General features: G+C 39.2%; 1 protein-coding gene across 1 annotated transcript in view; it reads right to left on the bottom strand.

Annotated features, from left to right (window-relative positions):
* Window positions 1-25,279, bottom strand: part of VWDE (von Willebrand factor D and EGF domains) — a 254,494-nt gene that overhangs the window by 148,168 nt on the left and 81,047 nt on the right. The window contains 5 exon segments of the mRNA XM_030579370.1: window positions 227-362; window positions 3,754-3,843; window positions 15,107-15,339; window positions 15,644-15,709; window positions 20,211-20,439. Of these exon segments, the coding sequence (XP_030435230.1) occupies window positions 227-362; window positions 3,754-3,843; window positions 15,107-15,339; window positions 15,644-15,709; window positions 20,211-20,439 (754 nt within the window).

The raw sequence follows: 25,279 nt of genomic DNA, 5'->3' as shown, positions 1-25,279 counted from the left end.
CACAATGAACTATGATGTTGCTATTATTGAAATTGCTTAATGTACCGGCAACAAACCATGAGTGATTTTCTCATCTACTTTGTTTTACAAGATAACATGATATTTAGTTTTTTCAACCTTTCAACATTATCTAAATGTTGTAATTTCCCTTTAAATTCATTGTACCATATAACTTGCAAAAAGTACATAGTCGCAATGAATTAACTACAATGTACAAAACTCTTACCAGAATCTTCAGTTTTCAGCTGTAAAGTAATTTTACAGATGTCACCTTGACCTTGGCAGATAATAGGTACAGTACTTAGAATGGTCAAAACATGTTCTTTGTCATCCTCTGAAATTTGTAATGACTCTGGTGTAAACTGGAAGTAAAATAGATGATCAATCTTAGATAATTTTGATAGAAAAATAAGACAAAATTGATTATTTCTGAAACATTAAAAATGACTGTTTTTCTTTTTAACCAAAAAAACTTACTAATTCGTGATCATAATTTCTGATAAAGTAATCATTGTCTCTAATTCCAAAAGGTAAAATTGCTTTTTAAGCTTTTACAGTATGTTCAGGAATTAGGAAACTGTTTGCAGTTGTCATCAGTAGTCTGTAACAGTTTCTTATTTCCTGGTCTGAAAAGAATCTTAAAAAAATAAAAAGTCCTGAAAACAATAGGATAGCACGGAATATTTTTTTTTCAGTATCACTTTAAAAAAAAGAACTTGTTACAGTGCACTGAGAGGTATATTTTCACTGATCATGGGCTAGAGTGTGACAGTACCACAAGCCCTGCATATGAGTTGCAGGAGTGGCGCCAGGGTTTTTGGCGCCCTAGGCGGGGGTCCTTCCGTGCCCCTGGTCGTTGGTGGCAATTCTGCAGCAGGGGGTTCCTTCCACGCTCCCGGTCTTCTGGGCACTTCAGCAGTGGGTCTTGGAGCGAGTGAAGGACCTTCCGCAGAATTGCCACCTAAGACCCGGAGAGCGGAAGGACTCCCTGCCGCCAAATTGCCGCCGAGGATGGCAAAATGCCGCCCCCCCAAATCCTGGTGCCCTAGGCAACCACCTAGGTCACCTAAATGGAAGCACCGCCCCTGATGAGGTGGCACACTGATGCACTGCCCCAGGAGCAGGGCAGTTCAGTGCAGTTCCCTCCTTGTTCCCTGTTCTTGCACCAGGGGAAAAGAATCTGCTAGTGGCTCAGACATGAAGCAGATTATTTCCCCTTCTATGCCAGCATAGCTCTACTGTCTTGTGCATTCCGGGGCAAAGCCAAGACTCCAGCCACTCCTTCCTTGCCCATCTGCTCTGGTGGCTAGTACGCAGCACTCTTACCCTTGCCCATAGTACATATGTGTGAGCTGAGGCTATCTGCTTTTAATGCCCCTGCATGGGTGTGTAGCCCAAGAGACAATCTGGCTCTGCATAATTATATATTTCATTTATACAGGACAATGTTTTTCACTACTAAAGATCCAAGTGTGTTTTGTGATAACCTGTGGGTCGAATTCTGCTTTTGGTTACATTAGATCATCTCCTATTGACTTCAGGGGGAACTGTGCACATTTATCTAGGGGCAGATCTGGGATCTTTATACAGTGGTTGCTCATAAAAATGCTCCTACTTTGCCTTTGATAACTAAAAACCATTACCAGCATACTTGCAGTGTTCTCTGTAATTAGTATAGGTAAATCCTAGAAAATAATGTGAATACTAAAGCAGTACTACAAGACATGACCACTGGACCAAAGATCATTCAAAATTGATTTGAAAACAATATTTTGGTTGGAAACAACTACCAAATCCATTTTCTATACTGCAGCCATCAAAGTGGTATCTAATCACCTTACAAAATTAAATAATCTAAATAAGGCAGTCTATTCATAAGCACGATTTTTCAGTCTCTTCCCTTGACCTTATACAGGTGTTTGTTAGAACTTCATTTTTCTCTCCTCATCCTTATGGTCTAAATGCAGTGACATTCTGATTTAAATTCATAGACTTTAAGGCCAGAAGAGTCCACTATAATCATCTAGTCTGAGCTCCTGCACATTACAGGTTGCAGACATTCTCACGCATCCTGTAAGAGACCCTTAACCTCTGGCTGAGTTACTCAAGTCATCAAATCTTGACTTAAAGACTTCAAGTTAGAGAATCCATCATTTACTCTATTTCAAACCAGCAAGGGAGTCATGCCCCATGCTACAGAAGAAGGCGAAAACAAAGAAAAATGCAGGGTCTCTGTCAATCTGATCTAGGGGAAAACTCCTTCCCAGCCCCAAATTTGGTGATCTGTTAGATCATGAGTATGTTGGCAAGCCCCAGTAGTCAGATACTTGGGAAAGAATTCTCTGTAGTAACTCAGACCCCTCTCCATCTAGTGTCCCATCACCATCCATTGGAGACATTTGCTAACAGCCATTGCAGATGGACCATATGCCATTGTAGGCTACCTAATCATACCATCCCCTCCATAAACATATCAAGTTCAGTCTTGAAACAGGTGAGGTTTTTGCCCCCACTACTCCTCTTGGAAGGCTGTTCCAGAACTTTACTTCTCTCATGGTGAGAAACCTTCATCTAATTTCAAGTTTAAACTTGTTGATGGCCAGTGTATATTCATTTAGTTTTGTGCCAGTGTTGGCCCTTAATGTAACTAACTCCTTTCCCTTCCTGGTGTTTATCCTTCTTATGTATTTATAGAGAGCAATCATTTTTCCGCTCAACCTTCATTTTGTGAGGCTAAACAAGCCAACTTCCTTAAGTCTCCTCTAAGAAAGTAGTTTCTCCATTCTTCCGATCATCCTAATAGCCCGTCTCTGCATCTGTTCCAGTTGAAATTCATCTTTCTTAAACATGGAAGACCAGGACTGCATGCAGTATTCCAGATAAGGTCTCACCAGTGACCACGTCACACTCGTGGCTCATAGTCATCCTGTGATCAACCAATACCCCCAAGTCTTTCTCTTCTGTCTCTTCCAACTGATAAGTCTCCAGTTTATTGCAAAAATTCTTGTTGTTTAGTCCCAAAGTGCATGACCCTGCACTTCACACTATTAAAAGTTATCCCATTTCCATCACTCCAGTATTCAAGGTCAGCCAAATCTTCCTGTATTGTGTTACAATCCTTCTTTGTATTGGCAATACTTCTTAATTCAATGTCCTCTGCAAATTTTATTAATGCATTGCCACTTTTTTGTGCCAGGGTCATTAAAGAAAATGTTAATGAAGATTGGTCTCAAGACCAATCCCTGAGGAACTCCACTAGTAACCTCCCTGCAGCCTGATAGTTCACCTTTCAGCATGTCCCATTGTAGTCCCCCCTTTAGCCAGTTCTTTACTCACCTTTTAATTTTCCTATTAATCACCATCTACTCCAATTTAACTAGAACAATATCAAATGCTTTTCTGAAATCCAGATAGATTAGATCCACTGCACATAGGTCTGGCACTCCTAACCTTGTACATAGTCACTGGAATGCATCTGGACATGTGCTAAAAGGTGCATGAAGCACTTTTACATACTTTTTATGTTCTGACAGTGTCAGCACCTAGACACTACCATGAATGCTTTAGAAAGGCTTACAGAATAGCATGTAATTTATTAAGACATTTTCTCACTGGGCATGTAGAAGCTACATTAATTATGATCATCAAGTCCTATTTTCTTGTGTACTGTGTTCCAAAATATGTTGGTTAATATTCAAATATTCTTCAGTGACATGCTGGATAAGAGCAGTACATCAAGGACATCTGCATTACCTTAATCCCTGCATAGAATCCATCGCTCTCTTCAGGAAATGACTGCTGATCAGGAGAGTCCCTCATAAAAGCTGTGACAGTGCAAAAGATCTGTAATAAATAAATAGCTTTACTGAAATAAAGCGGAAGGGAAACAGTTATGCATCTTCACTAGTTATCTTGGTGGTTGCTATTTTTACCTCTAGAAATGACTTTTTTTAGGGGTTGTTGTTTGGTCATATTTGTAAACCCTGAGGAGTTAAGGTATTTTTGACCCATTTATTAAAAAATGGAATTTAAGGTCCCAATCTCAGCAATTAATAGCACTTAACACATCGTAGCACTTTCAGATATCCAAGCATGTTATAAAGGCGAGTATTATCATTCTATTAGAGGGAGGCTGATTCAGGAGCTGAAACAACTTGTAGAAGGTCACAGTGTAGTCCAGTGATAGGGCCAAGAATAGAACCTAGTTTGCAGACCACTGCCCTATCCACTGGCTCTCACAGACTCCTTTTAGAGCATATTTTTGAGGCTATATTTTATGTTGGACCAACCTCACAATCATCCACCCTCAGAAATAGTCTCAGCATCATTAAAGGCCTTTGGGACAGATGCTTTGGAAACATGGAATATTCAAAGACTATTTTATCTATACTATAAATGTTATATAGATCTTTGTGGGCATGCTGTGGCTTGTATTCCTGGATCAATGGGTGAACAAAAGATGTTTCCTGCAGGAACTAATGTCAGTGGGATATAATTAATGCAAATCCCCAGTCCTGAAAAAAATCCAGGCAGGATACAAGTCCTTTTGACATTTTACGCCTTGGGGAAATACCATATCCTGGGTTGACCATTTCAAGATGTCTAAGAACGCAAAGGACTTGCGATCGTATATGTGGGAGAGGAGTCACTCACCTTCAATACAGAAATGACACGAGGCTGTGATCAAGAGAGACAGACCCTGCAGAAAGGATCTGAAGAACTTTAAAACCTACCCAGGTCTCTGTGTGGAAGATGGGTAACTATCTGCTAAACAAGACATATGTACACACTGTTTATTGTTTTTATGACATGTTTTTTCTGTGATGATTTTGTTCTGGCTAGTATTTTGCTATATGGAAGCTGGCTGGTTACCGGTGAACCCTGTCATTGCCCTGGAGACAACAGGATTGTACATGCTGAACTAGTTATACCTTGTGAGGCAATCTGCAGGATTCTGCAGACTAATTCCCCAGTCTGGAGGGAGAGGGTTGCGGGATCCTGCCCCAAGAAAGGTAATGGCTAGAGGTCTGAGGCTTAAGTGGGGTTCCCTTACAGAGTCCAGGAGAGGGTCAGAGGTACAGTTACCTTAGGAACTATGACACCCTCTTTATGTGTTGTCTCAAGTCCTGATCATGAGAAGCTGTGTACTCCATTTTGCCTGATGCATTATAAAAGTGCTATCTAAATGATAAAGACATGTCAACAAGGTTTATCTTTTAAAAAGCATAATGTATCAGGCCAATTATGTTTTATTCCTAGGAGAGTCAGGCAACCTGATTCTCTGCTGAGGCCGCACACTATCTACTATCCTATTTTTTTTAAATAAATGGTTTCTTGTTTCAGAAAACCAAAACTGCAAACCTATTTCTTTGAGCACAAGATTACACAATACAAATATCCCTTAAAACAAACTCCAACAGAATACTAGACTGTAGTTATTAATTTCTGGTTACTCTTCATCACTGCAATAACAGATTGTGACTCCCTAAATCAATTCCAGACTTTCAACAGCAATCCAGCAGGGGGAGCTAGGCTCACCTAGCTTATTTGGTATTATGAGTAAGCTTCTTTGGTCTGATTATCAGAAGAACTCAGCACTTTGGTTGTGTTATTTCATCCAGAAGTGTCACATTGGTAGCTACTGGGTTCTCAGCACTTTTGGAAAATCATTTCTTACGTAGGAGCCTAAAGAGGTGACTAGAGATGTGCAAACTGGTTCAGAACAAATAAGAATACTCTCAAACACTCATAGCCATGTAAACCCAAATCACTTTCCAGGTTTGTATAAGGCACTACTCTCCTTCCCTCTTCAACTCCGTATGTGTCATGGCTCCCTCATCCTCTACCTGTACGTTACAATTTACCTTCTAATTTTGTAGCCGTTCTGGGAATCCTTCCATCCTAACTTATTTGTGCTCATTCAGAATACTAGAAATGTTTCAAGTGCTGTATGGATCTCACCTAGATCCTTGAACCTGAAGAATTAATTATTTCGTTTGCTGTTCCCTCTAAATCCAAGTGGATGATTCTCAGTTCCATCTCAGACACTTTTTCTCAAGGTCATTTATATGTGCACTCCAGCACCTTTGTTTTTATTTCAGATTTTGTTACTGACAAACCATCTACCATACCACCTCAGGTTGGTGAGGAGAACCAATATTCTTCCTTATTTTCAATAGAATCCTTTTCATCTTACCTCAGGCTTGCCCCTTTCCAACAACAGAAGTAAGTAATCACCTCCTACTTTAAAGTCACAGTTCCTCAACTTCCATGTATTTAGACTGTTTCTCTCTAAAGCACAATAGTAAAAGAGGTGTGTTGCACAATTTTGTTCCTGGTTATCAATAGGGATTTATTACCCTTCAAGGCCCACATTCTATCTATGAAGTTTTACGAAAGATGTTTTTCTTTCATAGCGAGGGTAATTGTTGCTGTTCCTCATGCTGGTCCCATCACCAAAATCAAGAGCTGACAAATCAGTGGCAGCAGAAAAAAAGAAGTAAGTCAGAAAATATCTGTTCCCTCTTGCCCCTCCCCCAAAGTGAAAAAATTATTCCATTACACATCTCAGTGTGCGTATTCAATGCAGCTTCATTGCAGATATAATATTTACACAGACTATGGTAAAACTTGCTGAGCTGTTTTGTACTTTTTGCTTCAACAGTTTTAGCCGAGAATAATCACACGGTGACTTCCATTTGAAAACACCACTTTGAGAATCCCTCCCTAGAAGAGAGACAATTAAAGCTGTCAGGATTGCTCACTAGGAGACTGAAAAGAAAAGCAAGGGGCGGATCTCTCTAAGGATTCCAAGAGAGATTGTAAGTAAGATGGCATGCATTTTTGAAAATGCCTCAGTAACCCAGTCTTGTTTCCTGTTCCCAAAATATATTTTCCTTGTTGCAGAACTGAGTGACTTATTTGTTTATTTAGAAACTTTTTAGTAAAGCAAAGTTACAAGAGAACATTAACATACCATACCGTACACTATTTATTCAGGTTCATGTAGATATTAGAAGAACCTGGCTAAAGATTCTGGCTTACTGGCTGGGGGGTATCCTCCTCTAAGTATGCTAGAAAGGGTGACTGAATGTCTGCATAGCTGTCCTCTAAGATTGTATGCTTTTAGGATACGTTCTGCACATAGAACATTACATTTAAAAAATATAGAGATGATACATAGCTGTATTTAAAATACCGCTAAAATATCATCCCACACTTGCATATGGCCATTTATTTTTGACAAGCAAAAAGTAGAATACCTTGAAGAGTAGGCACCTCTTATGAATTGGGTAAAATCAACAGGACTTGTGAAGATTAGTATAGTATTTGCAAATCAAAATGTATAGACACTGAACTTGTTCTAGCATTACATTTTATTATTGTCTTTTTTATTCTTCCTCTTTAGTTTCTTCTTTACCTAGTAGGTGTACACATCTCTTCATAATCATCAGATATGTTCTTTGGCCACTGAGCTACAGGTTGACAGTTTGCTACATAATTATTATTATACTTCTTCTTGGGAGTTTTTTTGCCTTCAGCCAAATACCACCTCCTCTTCTCCAGCTCAGGAATCAGCAATATATTTTTCATATCAACATATCATTTAAAGCAAAGAGATAATAACAACACTGATGGCACCTTGCTGACAACAGTGACAGGTGAGATAGTATTTTTCACCAACTCCTCACATCTTTTTAAATAAAAGTATATTTTGTCTTCATCCCTTTTAAAGCAATAGCAATCTGTGAAGGGTACTTCAGACACTGTAATCCAATTGCTTCAGGTTGTGGTTTGCTTCCTTTCATCTATGTATCTGAAATTATTTCTTTAGGGCAAAATCCACTGTTAGGCAGAAAATGATAAAACAAAAAGGATGATTTTTTAAAAAAATTCTCTTTTCAAGCTAGGACTGCCTTCTGCCCTCAGGTGCAATTCCTACGGACTTCTTCAGATTTAGGTCTGCTTCATTTTGAAATCAATGGGAGCAGTGTATTCAACCAAAGGCTGAATTCGATCTTTAATGTTGGAGCAGGGTAACTGGATGGCTTTGGGAACTGGTCATGGTATATAGAGCATTAATCTCTAAATAGGCCTTGTTCCGGTTATTAACATTTTTTTTCCTCAGCATCTTGCATGACAAACTCTCATAGATTCATAGAGTTTAAGGCTAGAAGGGACCTAATCTGACCTCCTATATATCACAGATCATTACATTTCATCCAGTTACCCCTGTATGATGCCCAATAACTTGTCTGACTAAAGACATCAAGAGATAGAGAATCCACCACTTTCCTGGGTAGTTTGTTCCAGTGATTAATCACTCTCAAAGTTAGATATTTGTGCCTTATTTCTAATTTGAACTAGTCTGGCTTCAGCTTCCAGCCATCGTAATTTGTTACACCTTTACACAGGAGATCAAAAAGTCCTTTAGTATCTTGTATTTTCTTTGTGTGAAGGTATTCATACACTGTAATCAAGTCACCTCTCAAGCTTCTTTTTGCTAGACTAAAGAGATTAAGCTCTTTAAGTCTCTCACCATAAAACATTTCCTCTAGCCCAGGAATAATTTTTTTGTTTTTTTTCTGCACCCTCTCTAGGTATTTAACATCCTTTTTAAATGCTGGGAACCAGAACTGTATACAGTATCCCAGCATAGGTCTCACAAATGCCATATAGAGAAGTAAAATCACTTTCTGCTCCTACTCACTGCTCCCTCTTTTATACTTCCAATGATTTCATTCGCTCTTTTTGCCACAACTTTGCATGTTGAGTTGCCTTTCCATTATGACCCATAATCCTTTTAAGAGTCACAGTTCCGTAATTTTACAGTCCCCATACGTATGGTCTGCGTTCCTTGTTCCTACATGTGTAACTTTGAATTTGGCTGTAGTAAAATGCATTTTATTTGAATGTGCCCAGGTTACGAAGCTATCCAGATCTATCTGTCTGACTGCCCTATTCTTATAATTATTTACCACTCTGCCAAATTTTACCAGCAATAGTTTTATACTGATTTCCAGATCACTGATGAAAATGTTGAATAGTATCAATCCTTGCAGAACCCCAATAGAAGTGCCCATATTCAATTATTTCCCTTTGATAACTACTTTGAGCTCTCTGTTAGCCAGTCCTGAATCCATTTAACATGTGCTTTATTGGTATTATCTAGTTCTAATTTTTAATCAGAGTGTTGTGCAGTACTAAAGCAAATGTCTTACAAAAGCTTAAGTATATTATATCTACACGGTGACCATTATCAACCAAAGTTATAATCTCATCAAAGAATAAAATCAGATTTGTTTCCCAAGACCTATTTTCTATAAAACCATGTCAATTGGCATTAATTACAATCCTATACTTTAATTCTTTATCAGCTGAAACTCTTGTCAGCTTTTTCATTATTTGTGAAATCCAACATCTCGGCGCCACTGGCAGTCTTAAAACTGTCACTCAGCTAACCCCATAGGCTCCTAAATCACCCAGACACCTAAGTTTGCACCAGTGGATATGCACAAAAGTGCCTAAGTCCTGACACCATGTGACATTTCCAAGGGGTACCCAGGGTTGCTCCAAAGCCAGAGTCTCAAATTAGGTGTTCTCCCACCTATCTTATCAGTAGGACCTGATCCCTTAGGTGTCTGTCTCATGGATTTCAAGGGGAATTAAGGACATACCATGTTTGGGTGCTTTTAAAAATCCCACTATGTGCCCATCTGTACTTTTAGACACCTAAATGCCTTTGAAAATCTCACCCTAAGGGCCTAAGTCACTTTTTAAAATGGAACTTAGGCATCTAAGACACTTAAGTGAGTTTGAATATTGTATCCCTTACCCATGTTTGCCTGGAGTGTGCCCAAGCAATACTGAGTTTTAGGATGTACAGACAACAACTACAAATAATCCCAGTTTATGGATTTGGGCTTGGGTCAGTGGTTAGGTCAGGTAATGAGGCACTATGTGATTGCAGCATCCTTATAAGCAGGAGCCTGCTCCATTAGAGAGGGAGAGACTGGGGTTACAAAAGACTGGGGAAAGGAAGAGTTGGTACCTGGTGACAGAATACGAGGGCAAAGAGAAGCGGGGCCAGCAGGGAAGCACCTCCAGGGCATCCAGAGGGAAAAGTCTATCTGCAGCGAGGGACAAGAGCAAAATCTCTTCGAGAGAATTAAGATTCCAGGAGGGTGTAATGGACTGCCAAGGGAGAGTCTAGCTTTGAGTTAACTGTATTTTAATGAACGAGACCCTGAAGGGAAGAGTAAACACAAAGCACCAGTTGTGGCTTGTTTGGCTACAAAAGGAAAGAAATTGAGGCAGTGGTAGGATCTGACACCTGATGAAGTGAAATGCTACACCATGCAAATTCTAGCATTAACATAGCAAAAATACATGGGAAAGCATGATGTAAGCTAACCTATATACAAAAACAAAATCTCTACCAGCCTTCAAACAGCCAAACTGCAGACAAAAGTATACAGCAAAACAGCCTTTATGTAGCAGACCTTCACATACACCTAGTGGTGGGCAATTTCAAAGGTTTCAAAATTTGAAAACTGATCCAATCAATCATTGATCAGCTCCTTTGTAGACTACGTATCCCCCTTTTCCCACAGATTTTCCCCTTTAGACCTACTAGTGATGATTTTCTGCAGGGAAGTACCAGTGGGCTGCTCACCATGTTCTTCCAACCACCCAACTCAAAGTGTGGAGAAGGCATTTGAAAATGTATTTTAAGAATGTCTGCAGTCTCCTGCTAGAGATTTTAACATTTATGTCAAGTCACTTACCTAGAGGAGGTGGTAATTAAAGATGAGAAAAACCTCCTTTCCTACTTTGAGTGGAAGTTAAACTGTTCTCCTTCCTATGTTAAAGCAGGATAGATGTTAGATTACATTCTTTTGTACTAGGTTCTGTATTTCTGGTGTCACAAATGGTGTTTATGTATCAGCCACCACCTTGGAAAGGCAGGTTTTATTTAAATATTTATTTAAAAATGAATATTACAGTTCATGGATGGTGACAACTTCTTTCTTGCCATATGAAATTTAACAGTTGCTGCGCTGAGCAAACCTGCCCCCAACCCCTTTTTTAGCATAAGTTATTACACGCATTCTGCCTAACATAATTTAAAAATGTCTGTGCCTCTAGGATTGGATTGACCTCTGTCAATATTGTATAACTAAGACTAAGGACTGCTAGGATTTTCAAATCAGATGGAATGGGCTTCTTTCAGTGTTTATGTAGCAATAGCAGTATATTAAAGATATATTTAATGTTGCAATAGTTTCACTAACATTATGCTGGCATCATATTGTCCGAAATAACAAAATCAGAGCCCAAAATGTGTGTGTGCTGGGAGAGAGGGAATGCACACATGAACATTTTGAAGAAATATCTTTGGCTGTTTAGACTATAGAAAAGTCAATAAAAGTTCAAACATCATTGGCCCAGTCAATCTCAATTACTCTTTAAGGGCCTATTAAAGCTATTAAATCATTTCAACGTATATTGAAACATATTGATGGATAGTCTGTTATGTGCCATATCATATTATCAGGAGACATTATGATGAATGAAAAGTGGTGTAGATATCAATCACATAAGAAATGATTTAAAAACACAAATCTTTTCTGTTGACAATATTATGTCAAGGAATGAAAGGAGAAGATCCTTAGTTTGGATAAAGATTATGAATAAAGCAACTCCTAAAATTCATCTGCAAAAGCATTAGGGCTGAATTTAAACCATGTATAAGTGGATAAAAAATGGAATAAGCAGAAAAAAGTGATTTTAGTAGAGTTATACCTAATACACTGGGTCCTAATTTGGCCATTTGGAACAAATTCTACCCTCATTTACACCCATGCAACCTCACTTACTTCTGAGGGTAGACCATAGTCCTTAGCACTATCTCTCTGGATTGTGGAAAGGGCCAGGGAAAAGCCAGTGAAAAGATGCATCTGACTTATCAGCCCCAATCTTGCACAGCCTCGATCTGCAAGGCTCTGGCCTTACTTTAAAGCTAACCTGACTCCGCAGAATCCCTTGTATTATGTAGCCCCCATGGGCGCAGGGGCTTGCAAACTGCTTTTCCCTGCACTCACAGGGTTGACTCTAGCCTGATTTTCTTCTGACTTTAGCCAGACTTAACCTAGTTCCATGGAGTTGCTCCTGATTTACACCAGTGCAAGTGAAAGGAGAATTAGGCCCGTCATAACTATTATTAGGAACTCAACGTGGAACAGCAAACATGATAACATGCTTTTTAAAATCTTTATTATGTGAAATATTTTAGAGTAAAATTACTGTTACACTTAACATTGCCTGATTTCACCGATGACAATATGTGGATAATTATAATTATTCAAATAGACCATGAAAATCTTTTAAAAAAGAGTTCTAGTTCTAAAAAATGCAGGTGAAAGAAAAGAAAGAAAAAAGTTCTAGTTCTAAAAAGTGCAGGTGAACTGAGCATCTCCGTCAAAACTTGATAAATTAAACATGTTGGTTTCAGCAGAGGACAGAAGAGGGCTTTTGAAACAACTTTTAATATCATAAAAATTGTCTCATAACGGCTAGATGACACTATTTGTTAGCAGAACTGCTTCTCCCCTCCAGGATTGTTTAAATCTGGATTGAATTGATTGCAACTAAAATTATTTTGATGACAATAGATATCTCTCTGTAACACAAGCTCACCATGAAGTCTGGCAGAATTAGTTTGTCTGACTCAAATGCAGGTAGCATAATTATGAGAAGAAACTAGCAAAAGTGTCTAGATTTAACCACGGTTATAAATGACTCACCTTTATAAGAATTTAAATAAACATATTCATATCTCTTAATGTGAATTCTAATTCAAGAAAAGATTAAAAACACAAGACTGTTTACAACCTATGTTTAATATGGGACTATTATAGCTGGCAGTGTTTATTCCTTCAGTACTATATAGCATCACTAATGGTTCTTTGTTTATAAATTATGAATCTAATTAGCCTTTAAAGTCTGATTTTTGTGTAGTGGATGGTCATGAATTTATATACATGTCAATTTTTTCATATCTTGTACTGGTGTCTGTGGTGCTTTTGTTTCTGTTTTTTGTTGTTGTTGGAACTAAATCAGTGTTGCTATGTAAGCCATTAAATGTATTGCTCAAAGATTGTTCTGTAATGAACTCCATCTTTCAGCATACAATTGAACCAAGGAATCAGTTTCAGAAAGGCAGAACACCATGAAAAAGACCATGAAATAAATCTCCATATACTTTAAAATTTCATATTCTTTAATATTCTTTTTTGTGAAAAGATATTATTATGGGTCTGTCCATCAGTTTAAAAATTACTCAATGCTTGAACTGGATGTGCATATAGGTGTCTGTGCCTTTACCCTAAGGTCATTCTGCTGCTAAGTGGAAAAATTACTAAGTAAAAGTTAGAGCATTTTTCTCTGTTCCCCGCGCCCCCCAGCTTGTGCCAACTTTATGGCATTTGACCTGCAATATATACATCATATAGTCAAGCTTTTTTATGTCCGTACTTAAGGAATTATGTACACTTGTTCTAGTGTTGCCCAACAGGGGCAACTTATCTATTTCACTCCTGGCGGTGTAAGGAATAAATCAACAGGAATACAGCACTTCCATCTGATAAAATTCATGCAAGTAAGCATGCTCTATCTAAAGCTGCAGTTTTTTTCATTTAAGCATACACAAACATCATCAATAGGTTTAGAACATTCCAGCTATTTACCTAACATCTGGAACAATATTGAGTAATTAACAGCAGGTTTACAGTGGCCAGTTGTTCACCCACCCGGGAGAAAGGGTATAAGAAAAAACATCTCTCAGGATGGCTTGAGAGGACTACTCCAAAGTACATTCTATTAGCTAATCTTTTATAACTAACTTCTACAAAACACATAGGCCATAATAACCCCAACTGGATCATCACTTTTCTAACTTTCAATAAACTTTTAATATCAGAGGCATCTAGACTGAAATTTTTCCCACCACCAAGGTTTTTAGTCTCATTTGTTTACTTGTTTATCCCCTCCTCGCATTCTAATGAGCAAAAACTGTAGCTAGTTTTGACCTTGCTTGTGAAAGGTCCTGCTTCTGTCTCCAAATTAACCCTTAACTATGTAGTGTTCTATTTCATTACTTCAGGATGGCTGAATGGTCATAATATGGTTGTAATTAGTTTGATCACATTCTGGGGTATACTCACCCCTCAAATCCAGGGCAACACTAGAAGCAGGAAAACTCACCCCTGCCCCTAGACTGGAGGCGTCAGTCTCAGCCCATCTCAGGCCTAAGTCTCAAGCAGGGCACAGAAGGGGGAACTGGGCCCTCCCTCTTCACCAGGGCTCAGCCAATGGCCCCTCGGGAAGCATCACCAGCTGAGTCCTTCATGTGGAAGATCAAAGTCTGCCGCTTTGGGCTACTTCCTACCTCTGTTCTCTTTCAGCTCAGGGCATGGTCCCATACAGTCCAAATAACCATGAGTTGAACAGAGTTCAGATGATCAGAGCCCCACAGGAACTGCCAGTCCTCAAAAAGGGTGAGGGGTTTGGAGAAAGCACTGCCCGTTGCTTGCACTCACCAGCACCATGGTCCCATCCCTGTTCCAACCTTCCATGTGACTTTTCAGGAAAAGGCCTGTCTTCCCTCCAATCTGTTCACTCTCTTCCATACGCCTGGGCTTCTAGGCTCCTTTTAACCTGCTCCTCCAGATGGAGCATGCTTTGCAGACCTAGGAGTCTGGGGCTACCTGGGCCCAGCATTGTCCTTGAACCCCTTCAGACCCAGTGTGGTGTGTGGTTCACCCCATCACATATCATTAACGGACATATGAAGAAAATAAGTAAAGTGGAGGGTTTATATGAATAGCATCTAATAGAGATGTTAGAGGTTCTGACCTTGACAAATAGTATTTAATAATCCTGCTTTAAAATGCAATCCCATTTAAAATGCAATTCCATTCTCTTATATTAAGTGTAAGTGCTGCCAGTGGGGAATAGAGTTAATAAATGCCAAACAAAAATTCTACAAGAGGATTCAGTTGCTCTGAATGTTTGACCTTGTTTGTAGAGTTCAGGAAAGCATTACCGTATCTCCCAATCTGAAATTAACTCCATCCATCTCCACGTAGGAGAATGTCTGCAGAGTTGTGTCACGATGAATCTGCTCTTTCATGCTGGATGTGGAAAGGCGTAACCAAACCACCACATACTGCAAAGACTGATTTGAGAACGGATGATGGTAAGCACATTTGAGATGGACACTGGCTCTCACAACCTCAGGAGTAATCACTGGTTGTAAAATCAGGTTTGAGAGTTTTCCTGGAGAGAGAAGAAATAAATAGCATAACTAGCATAACTGCTCTTTCATCAAGTAGAAATGAACATAACAAAATGTGCCAATAATATTACATTGCTATTTTCTTTCTGTTCCATTATTTTGATATAAATAGAAGAAAAATAATATTTTTTACTACAGTGAAAATAAAGAATGTAGCTAATCTAAAAATAATTAACAGTTGCTCTTACAGTTCTTGTATTTGGCCTGTAATTTTGTTCTGCATATGAAAAGAATATCTCTGAATACAAATCATGCATTTGCTATTAGTTAATTTTATTTAACTACTCTGGCAAATACTTTCAACTACAGATTCCCCAGGAGCACAGGCCTTTGGTTTCAACTCTGTAACAGCTAAAGAAAAGGTATGCCAATTTACTATACTGAAGACATGAGCTGGTATATAAATACTTCTTCCCCATTGGCCCTCAAAGAAGACCAATTCATAGCCCCATGTAATGAGGACCCTTCTATGTTATTCTAATATGTATTTGGCACTCTACCAATAGATAGAATAATATGGAATGTGTTGGTGCCCACCCTGGCTCACTCCCAGTGCATTGTGGATAATCACCTCTGCTCTAAAAATATTTTCCCTTCTATATGCTTCAGTAAATAATTTGAGTCCTAAAACCTTTCCTGTAAACCTTATGTTAAGAGTGGAAACAAAAAAGGGTAATACTAGGAGTCAATACATTATCCTTCCATCTCTAGAGTCCTAGTTTCAAATGGAACACAGATCTATTTTAGATATTTTGAAGGGACTAAATTAAGGAACTTTTTGGATGAACGTTCTGGAAGCCTGTGACACTAAGCCCACTACTGTAACAATCTTTGTGCTAAATATGCCTTGTGAGGTGATATTTGAAAACTAATAACTCACTGATCACTAATATTCTTGTATGATGTATGTACACAGTGGCTATTAACAGTTATGGATACATGCTAGAATTATGACTAAAGTGTGTTTAAACCAGGCATGTCAGAGGGAGTTTATAAACTGGTCTGCCTTAGATAAAGGAATGTGCATGTGATGCTCTGACTAGCCCAATCTTCAGGCAAAGGCAATGAATGTCCACTTTTACATATCAGGTAAAGAAAAGCTATTAAGCTAAAAAGTGGGGGGAAGAAAGAGCATGGAGTGTCTTTTACTACCAGACTCCATGTTGCCTTTCTCATAGCGTGCCTTTGAGAGGTAACCTTGAGAATTCATTTCAAAGATTTACTAGTCTATAATGATGGGGGAGAGGGGCAGGCTGAACCTCAGGTGATAAGCAATTGAATCAACTGATTGTATACAATATTACTGTATTATAAAAATGTACATAATGAGGGCTTTCCTGAAAGCTAAGGGTACACTAGTGATAGATATCATTGTGAAATGTATGTATTAACATTATGAGAGGAAATATGGACACTTAATTATATGTTTTATATCTATAGCTAAATAGGGGGAAACAGGTTCCATCCCAGATAGATGCGAAAGCGGCTATTTAACTGTCTCCTATGTAAATTAAGCATGGTGGAATCAAAACAATTGAAGCCCCATTTACATGCAAGGGGATGGGAAAAACAGCATCAAGTCATCCTGCCTCTTGAAACAAAGTCATTGAACTTTGGAAGATATAAGCAAAGACGGGAGCCATTTTTGGCACTTATCCCTAGACAGACACAAGGGAACAGAGCTCTTGGAAGATGAAAAAGATGACTCCCTCAGCTGAAGGGATAGGGGGAGGGTATTGACATCTCTGGAAACTGACTATAAGTTAGAAAAAGGATCTTGAAGAAAACCTGTACCTTGCTAGATTAAGTTTTAGATTTTAGGTGCATGTTTTCACTTTCATTTACTTGTAACCCTTTCTAACTTTATCTCTTAGATTTAACTCACTTAAAATCCTGTCTTCTTTTGTTAATAAATTTGTTTTACTATTAATTTAAATCACAAGTGCTATGTTTGAATTAAAGGGAATGTTATCTCCAGTCAGCGTGGCAGGCTGGTGGCTTTTGTGTCTTTAGAGCAGGGGTAGGCAACCTATGGCACACGTGCCGAAGGCGGCACGTGAGCTGATTTTCACTGGCACTCACACTGCCCGGGTCCCGGTCACTAGTCCTGGGGGCTCTGCATTTTAATTTAATTTTAAATGAAGCTTCTTAAACATAGTGAAAACCTTATTTACTTTACGAACAATAATGGTTTAGTTATATATTATAAACTTATAGGAAGAGACCTTCTAAAAATGTTAAAATGTATTACTGGCACATAAAACCTTAAATCATAGTGAATAAATGAAGACTCGGCACACCACTTCTGAAAGGTTGCCAACCCTTGCTTTAGAGGAACAAATGGAACATATTATTTCTCTGAACTGTCCAGCAGAGGGCTGGACATTACAGTGTACATGGTTTTGGCAAAATTGAGAAATGGGATTATGTTGGGGTCACCCTGCAAGCAGTAATCAAGGCTGGTGGAAGCCAACATGGGGTGGGGAGCTGTAGACAGGCTGCTGTGGTCAGAGCTGCTGAACCAGGACTGTTTTATGTATTAAGAGTTTTATATATTAAGGCCACAGATTTTAAAACATAATAGCACATAGACACTCAGGGTGTGACCTGCATGCTGGTAATGAGCATCCCCGGTTGGGAGCTACAGCTGTAAAGCATTGTAAGGAATACAGGGTTGTGAGGTAAGTGGCAACATGACCCTTTACTGGCCTGGATTGCATCCCAAACCCTGTGACTGAGCCCAAGAGATTAAAACATGAAACAGTTGTATCAGAATGAAAAATCAATATGTTAACATCTTTCTAGGGCAAAAAACATGAGGTAGAAAAGGGAACAGGAGTGTCTTAAAATAGGGACTAGGTAGTTAGAGACTAATCTATTTATGCACTAAGGGAAGCTGCCTCAAAGTATGGCTCCAATCATGACTTCCTGCAGAAAATGATACAAGGGGTTGAGTTTAGGAAACCAACTCATGGGAGGGTGAGAGCAGCATAAGCCTCTACTCTCACAGATACCTTTCCCAGCCATATCTACTTCCTGAACTTAAGAAGGTCCAAACCATGGAGTTTCTCATGCTGAATGTGGAAAGTGCTGAATAGTTTTTATAGTGTTTGGCAGGAGAGCCATTAGCTCTACAACTCTTCCTCAGAGAGAATTTTTGACACACAGAGTGGATTTCCCCCCCCTCCCTCCATTTGTTCCCTCCATGGCAAAACATGTTACCACCTGTTCAGCTTTTATTACTCCTTATCCAGTCTTTTGGATCTTCTTCTGTGTTTGCAATGAACTGTCATCTACAGTATGAAGGTTTTATTCATGTAGCTCCCACACAGTTGGGCTTGTTGACTTCAGGATTGCTGATTAGTGAACTCGCGAGTCTCCCTGTGTGAAGGCAGTGCACTTTTCATGAATCCAGACACATGAGAATGGCTGAAATACAGGACTGCTACTGTAGTGTGTAGATGAATGAAGTACAAAACATCCAACCTAGAGGGAAAAGAGAATAGGGCGAACTTCCCTCCATCCCAGCTGGAAAGCTGGGTTCATTCTCCCCTGGTTTGCCATTGCTGGGGTCAGTTTAACAGGAAGGCTAGCAAATTGAGGTAGTTGATTTTTTTTTTTGAGAGGGAGGATGTCTCTGAAATTATTAAAAATTACTTTTAACACAATTTTTCATTTTTCAGAAAAACTTCAACTGTGAGTTTTTAATCTTTTGTTTCTTAAAATTTTCCTTTTCAAAATAGAGGAAGAAATCCTACTTTTTTTTTATACCTTGCTTTCCTTTTTCCAGTGGTAAGGTAAAAAAAGAAAAAGAAAAGAAAAGAAAAGAAAGATTGCTGAAAGTGAGAAAACAAAACTACTTTCTCCTGACTGGAAAAAGTTGGAACAAAGTTTTTTAAAAAAAAAAAATGAGCATTTTTCTCCCATTTTCTACTTTTCTTTGCCTTTAAAAAAACTGGAAAAAGGAAAAACATGAACATTTTTAATAAAATGTTTTTCTAAAGGATACAACATTTTTAATTTCATTTCACAAATTCCATTTGGAATATTTTTATCATAAAAATGTTTTCATTATGAGGGGAAAAAAAAAAAAGACAAGCTCTTTATATTGTGCCTAACTGTAAAGTGGTAATCCTAGTTTCTCAATGTGTCATGTTCATGAGAACCTATATGCAAAAAAATGCTGAAATGAAAGTATGAATGTATTTTTCTCTTTGAGAAAGGAGAACCATTTCTATCTGAATCTATATGCACCTGAACACTCTAAAAGTTCAGAAGGTGTAAGTGAGTGAGTAATTGCTTTCTGATATTCCTTTGTCTCCTAGCTACGGAACAGAGGTTATAGCTCTTGTAGTAGGCTGGAAATTATTTCTGACTAGAGTAATTACATAAATGTCATGAAAAGCTGTTATCTTATCAGATTTTTCTTTTCTTTTCTTTTCAGGGCTCCAGACTTAACTTTTTTTGGAATCCTGGATTACTTAGATAAGAACAAGTCTTAGATACACTACCTACAAAGAAACAGAAAAAAAAAAGCTTGAATTAGTCACTTCACCACTTCAAACCAAAACAGAGACAAAGACAGTAGTCAAGTTTACATGTGAACTTTAAGCAAGCTAAGTACACTTCAGTAATATACACCAGATTACATTTAGCACTGGTAATAACAGCTATTCCTCAGGAACACATTGGAGTGCTGCAGATTTATTTGCTGCACAGTCTGCATCTTACTAGAAGCAATGCTTGATTTGCAAGATCACTAAAATGTGTATTACAATACCAGGACCTTTGAACACATAGCAAGAGAGGCACATACCATGTTATTGATAAAGAAGTACTTTACTAAACCTACCTTCTGCACAATAGCCCATGCATCCTTGAATAGGTTGCAAGAGATAAACAAAGAATTCTCCACAGTTTCTAACTGAGATAGGTATCTGGAACAAACAACAGTCTTTGGTGCTTCCAAAGAAGAATTGCCAGGTAGCACAAGCTATTAGCTGCTTCTTCCCCCCAGGAAGCAGGAGGGATTCAGATTTTAGTGAAAGCCACACTGGAGCTTGTGTGCCACATTTATTCATCTGAGGATAAACATAAAAGAAATTTATAGCAACCTACAATATATTTGTTCAGTGCTTGTGTTAGCATTTTGTGTATAATTGTTTAAAAACAGTATTATCAAATCATTCAAAACAGGAATTCACAAAAAATTGGGACACTGATTTGGATTTCATTGAGAGGGAAGATGAGTTTAGATAGGGATCATCTCTGTGTGTGTTTTTTGAAAGAGAATGGTAGTGTTTTAAATGAAGTCAGAAAAGAGGGTTCTCTCGTCTGTTAAATTCATTTTGTGCTGCATGTGCTGCATATGCTGCCCATGCTAGCCGACATGCCACCCCCAATGTAAAGGCAGGATGGGCATACTGAGGGAGGGCTATGGGGTGTGTCAGGGTAAGATAGAGCAGAACTGTACTATGTCTCCTCCCCAGGGCCGGTGCAAGGATGTTTCGTGCCCTAGGCGAAACTTCCACCTTGCGCCCTCCCCCCCCATGCCCCTGCCTTGAGGGGCCCCCCCCACAGCATCTCCCCCCTCACCCTGAGACACCTCCATGGCAGCTCCCCCCCCCACCCTGAGACACCCCCTTGTGCAGCTTAGATGCTGCAAGCCTGGGAGGCGGGAGAAGTAAAGCGGCCACGGCGTGCTCGGGGAGGAGGTGGGGCAGGAGTGAGCTAGGGCGGGGAGTTCCCCTGTGTGCCGCCCTCCCCTGACTTGCTGCAGGCAGCCCTCCCCGCGTTCCCCTGCCCCAGCTCCCTCCGCCTAAATGCTGGCTGTGACCGGGGCGGCCGAAGATCCAGCCACCGAGGTCGCTGCTGAAGAAAATGGCGCCCCCCAAATGCCGGCGCTAGGTCGCTTAAATGGTTGCACCGGCCCTGCTCCTCCCCCCCACTGCCATAAGTTGTGGACTGACTTTATACAGCAGCAGAACTTGCTGCTGCTCTAACTTCTACTGGCTCCCTGCAGCCTCCATTGTGCCTGAGTTCTTTCCTTCAGGTTGAAGGGTTGTTTGTATACAGTTAGGGTGACCAGATGTCTCGATTTTATAGGGACAGTCTCGATTTTTTGGTCTTTCTTTTAGGCTCCTATTACCCTCTACTCCCATCCCGATTTTTCACACTTGTTGTCTGGCCACCCTATATACAATATAAAGTGTCTTACTTGCATTTCTTGTGTATTGACTTTGAAGCTTTCTATGTGTAGTTTGAGTACATTAACTGGGACCTGAAAACATGAATATGGCCAATTGCAAAATGTGTTGTAATAGGGCACTAGGTTTTGGGGTGGGGGGGCACATGCACACATCATAGTATTCCTGTTAAGCTCCTTTAAAAGCAAGAGCTGTATTTACAAGCACATGGCTGAGCAAGCATTGTGACACACAGAAAGCCGTCATAAGATTTCCTTCCTCTCAGGCAGAGGTAGTAGACAAAAGAGATTTAGAATCAGGGAAGCCCTAAGGTGGGTTGTTCTGTAATAGTTAGGAAGGGAACCTAAAAGGTAAGTGGTGTCGTCCCCTACTCCCAGCTGGTAGGATCTGGAAAGGCTTCAGGAGATTGGTACCCAGTTGTTTGAATTCTGTGATGTTGTGTTTATGGAAACGGAGCATGTTCTGAAAACAAGGATGTGAAGAGACCTGTAGCTGGGACTACATGTTTTCATTCTCCCACTAGTGAGTCTTCACACTTGCCTACATACGTTTTACAAGTGACAAACATAAAAGGGAGTCCAGGTCTTTCAACCATCTCAAAGATCTAGAAATTCCCCTGGAGGACTGAAGTCCATGTATGGTCTATGTAATGGATCACTTTCTAGCATTCCTATCACCACAAAATATAGGTGCAAACTGTACTGTGCTGATGATCACATTTCTTATTAAGAGCTTACATTTTTATGCCATTCTTTCTCCCAGAGGATCCACAAGCACTTTACAAACTATACAGTCAAGGTCATGTAAATGTTGTTGACTTGCAGGGGCAATGTGATCTTTTTTCTCTATTAGATTTTGGATAGGATGGGAAGAAAAAAACATTTCATATTGAAACAGAAGAGGTAATTTAGGTAGGCAATATATACTGACATATATTTTGCATTTCTTGGGACATTGGGTTCGATATTGGTACACTTGCAAAAAAATGCCATGAGCTTGCTAATGAGACAAGGTCAGGAACTCAATTTTATATCTCATCAAAAGGATATTATGTGACGACATTGGCTTGGTGTTGACTCAGGGTGAAAAGTGGCACCTACAGAATGCCATATTATACCCAGCTGAGCCTTAATTTTTTTGTGAGGTTCGTGAGGCCTGAAGCTGCTTATCTTAAGCAATCCAGTGAGCTCAAAGCCAAAACTAGCAGTTTCTCAGACTGTCAGCAGAACAAAATCTTAAAATATGAATGTGAAGATTTGTGTTTTCTAGATGTTTCTCTTTACTTTGTATTTCCCAAGTCAGGGATGGTGAACAATTCTACTTTAATCTGAGAGTTATATGAAGTTCCATGCAAAGTGAAACCGGTCATTTGGGGCTTTATACCAGGGTTGAAACATGATTTTTAGAAAGTCATTTTCCACTAGTGCAAATTTTCTAGTTCCTGCTTAAGCAAAAACAGCTCTTTTGGAGCAAAAGTGGAACTTATGCATGACAGTACGGTGAGCTCTGAGGTCAAAGGATAAATTATGCTCACTTCAATACATTTCTGCCTACTGAATCTTAACTGGTGGTCACACAGCCAGGAAGACATAGCCAAGAAAAGGAAGTTCTTCATGAGTGCTGGAAGAAAAATGGTGAGGGAAAAAATGGCCTGCTCTATGGCATGATCTCATTTTCCTTTGGTTCCGGTATTATCATCATGCTTCAGCCAACAAAGTTGTAAAAGAAGGGTACTTATTTTTAGTGCTGAGTAATGCAATAGGTGAGTATGGCATTTTATAGAAACATAGAAACCTGGCTAGGAGGAGTTTACAGCCTAGTGTCCCTGATTCTGCAAGCAGGCAGCCCCCTATGCCCATGTAGGTCCCCCTTGAAGTCAATGGGGCTCACAGTTGCAGGAGGACACCAGCAGGGAGCAGCTTGCCAGATCAAGACATAAATTAGGATGGAATACAGACAAAGGAAGAAGGGGAATGGATGTACTAAAATGCTTTAACTTGGGGTTTTAGGTTAGCACATTGCTTTTTAAAATTTCATTTCTCATTTAATTTGCTTGTTAAGGGCCAGCTGTGTTTTCTGCACTGTACAAAACAGATATTAGGAAAGTCTGGAGAGCTTATGGCTTTAATGGTGATATTTAATCTAAAATTACTGTGATTTTCTGATATATTTCTGAGCAGGCAGTGCTAATGACCAAGAGGAAGGAATGATCTACTTAAACTAGGATTCAGGGAGAAGTCAGATGTCCACTGCAACAAAGAAGAAAGGAACAATTCAGGAAAAAGGGCAGATGTTTGGGGCTCAACAACACTCCCCGCTCCATATTCACTTCATGACATTGCTAAGACACTTAGATGTATAAATACCTTTGAGGATCTGTGCCTTAGGTCTTGATTTTCCTCATAATCATGCAAGATAGCCATTGACTTCAATGATATTACTAATGTGATGAAAGGTGTTGGGATTGGACCCTTAGATTTTCTATGCCTAAGTTTAAAATGGATGCAATTATTTATCTATCTCACAAGTGCTGAGATACCACAGAGATAAGTACAGTGTAAGAACTAGCATAGACTAGACAAAGTTTCTTCAAAGATGAAGTTTAAAGAATATTCTAAAGCTGTTACATTATATTGTAAAGATCCTGAATAAACGGTGCTAGATAAGGAGTTCAAAGTACTACTGTAAGCCTAAAGTTCGTGTCTCAGGAAAAGTATTATCTCTGTCAAGCTACAACATAGGGCATGAACAATGTACTGTGGCCCACTATAAAAAAAGTGCAAGAAGAACAAGCCAAAACCTGTAAACCTACAGCTAGTGGAATGCAAAATGGGAACAGCAGGCATAGAGGCAGTTTTCCTTCCTCTTTTTATATTGTTTTACCTCAACAGCAGCCATACAACCTATTAGGAGCCTATCGCCAGGATCTTCAGTCATCCCCTGAGGTAGACTCATGATCCAACATGTTGAGTTTGCACTTACTCTAGCTTGTCAGATAATGAGGACTGTTTGGAGGATAGGAAGGATGCTGTTGCACAAAGTGTTCACAACACTGAAAACACTGATCATATAGGGTTTTCAGTGTTATACTATATATAGTAGTATACAAGCTATAGTGTTGATACGGTTTACTTACTGTGTTGTTGTTGAAAAATGCTATTGATCTTTTTATGATAATTAGATAATTTAACTCAGATAAATATTGATGTGTCAAGTGATAGTGATACAGACATACAATATACTAAGTTTAGGTCAGATTCTTGTGATTTTTGATAGAATATCTTCTGTTGTTTAAATACATTAGAATGAATTATTTGAAGATCTGCCATATAAATTCATTTTTACATGTTCAAGTATAACTGGCCACAATATGTCACTGGTGCTCCACTATGGAAGGATAGTCTTGTGGTTCAGACACTGGCCTGGCTCAGTTATTGGGGGGTCTGACCTTGGGCAAGTCATTTAATCTTCCTGTGCCATGGTAAAATGAGGGTAATGGTAGTTCCCTACTTTCTGCTGGTATTAAGAGGATAAATTCATTAATGTGGCACTCAAATATTGCATTGATGGCAGCCATATAGATAAGTAGACAGTTGCCAACAGTATTCTGGATGTTTAAAAAAAAAAAGATGAAATGTGATCCATATAGAAAAGGAGTCTGTCTCACAACTCACTTGTGGGAAAATCAAACACCCAGATTATAAAATAGAATCTT

Source organism: Gopherus evgoodei, chromosome 11 (assembly GCF_007399415.2).
Source record: "Gopherus evgoodei ecotype Sinaloan lineage chromosome 11, rGopEvg1_v1.p, whole genome shotgun sequence".
In the NCBI taxonomy this organism is placed as follows: Eukaryota; Metazoa; Chordata; order Testudines; family Testudinidae; genus Gopherus; species Gopherus evgoodei.
This window is presented reverse-complemented; position numbering and strand designations above follow the sequence as displayed.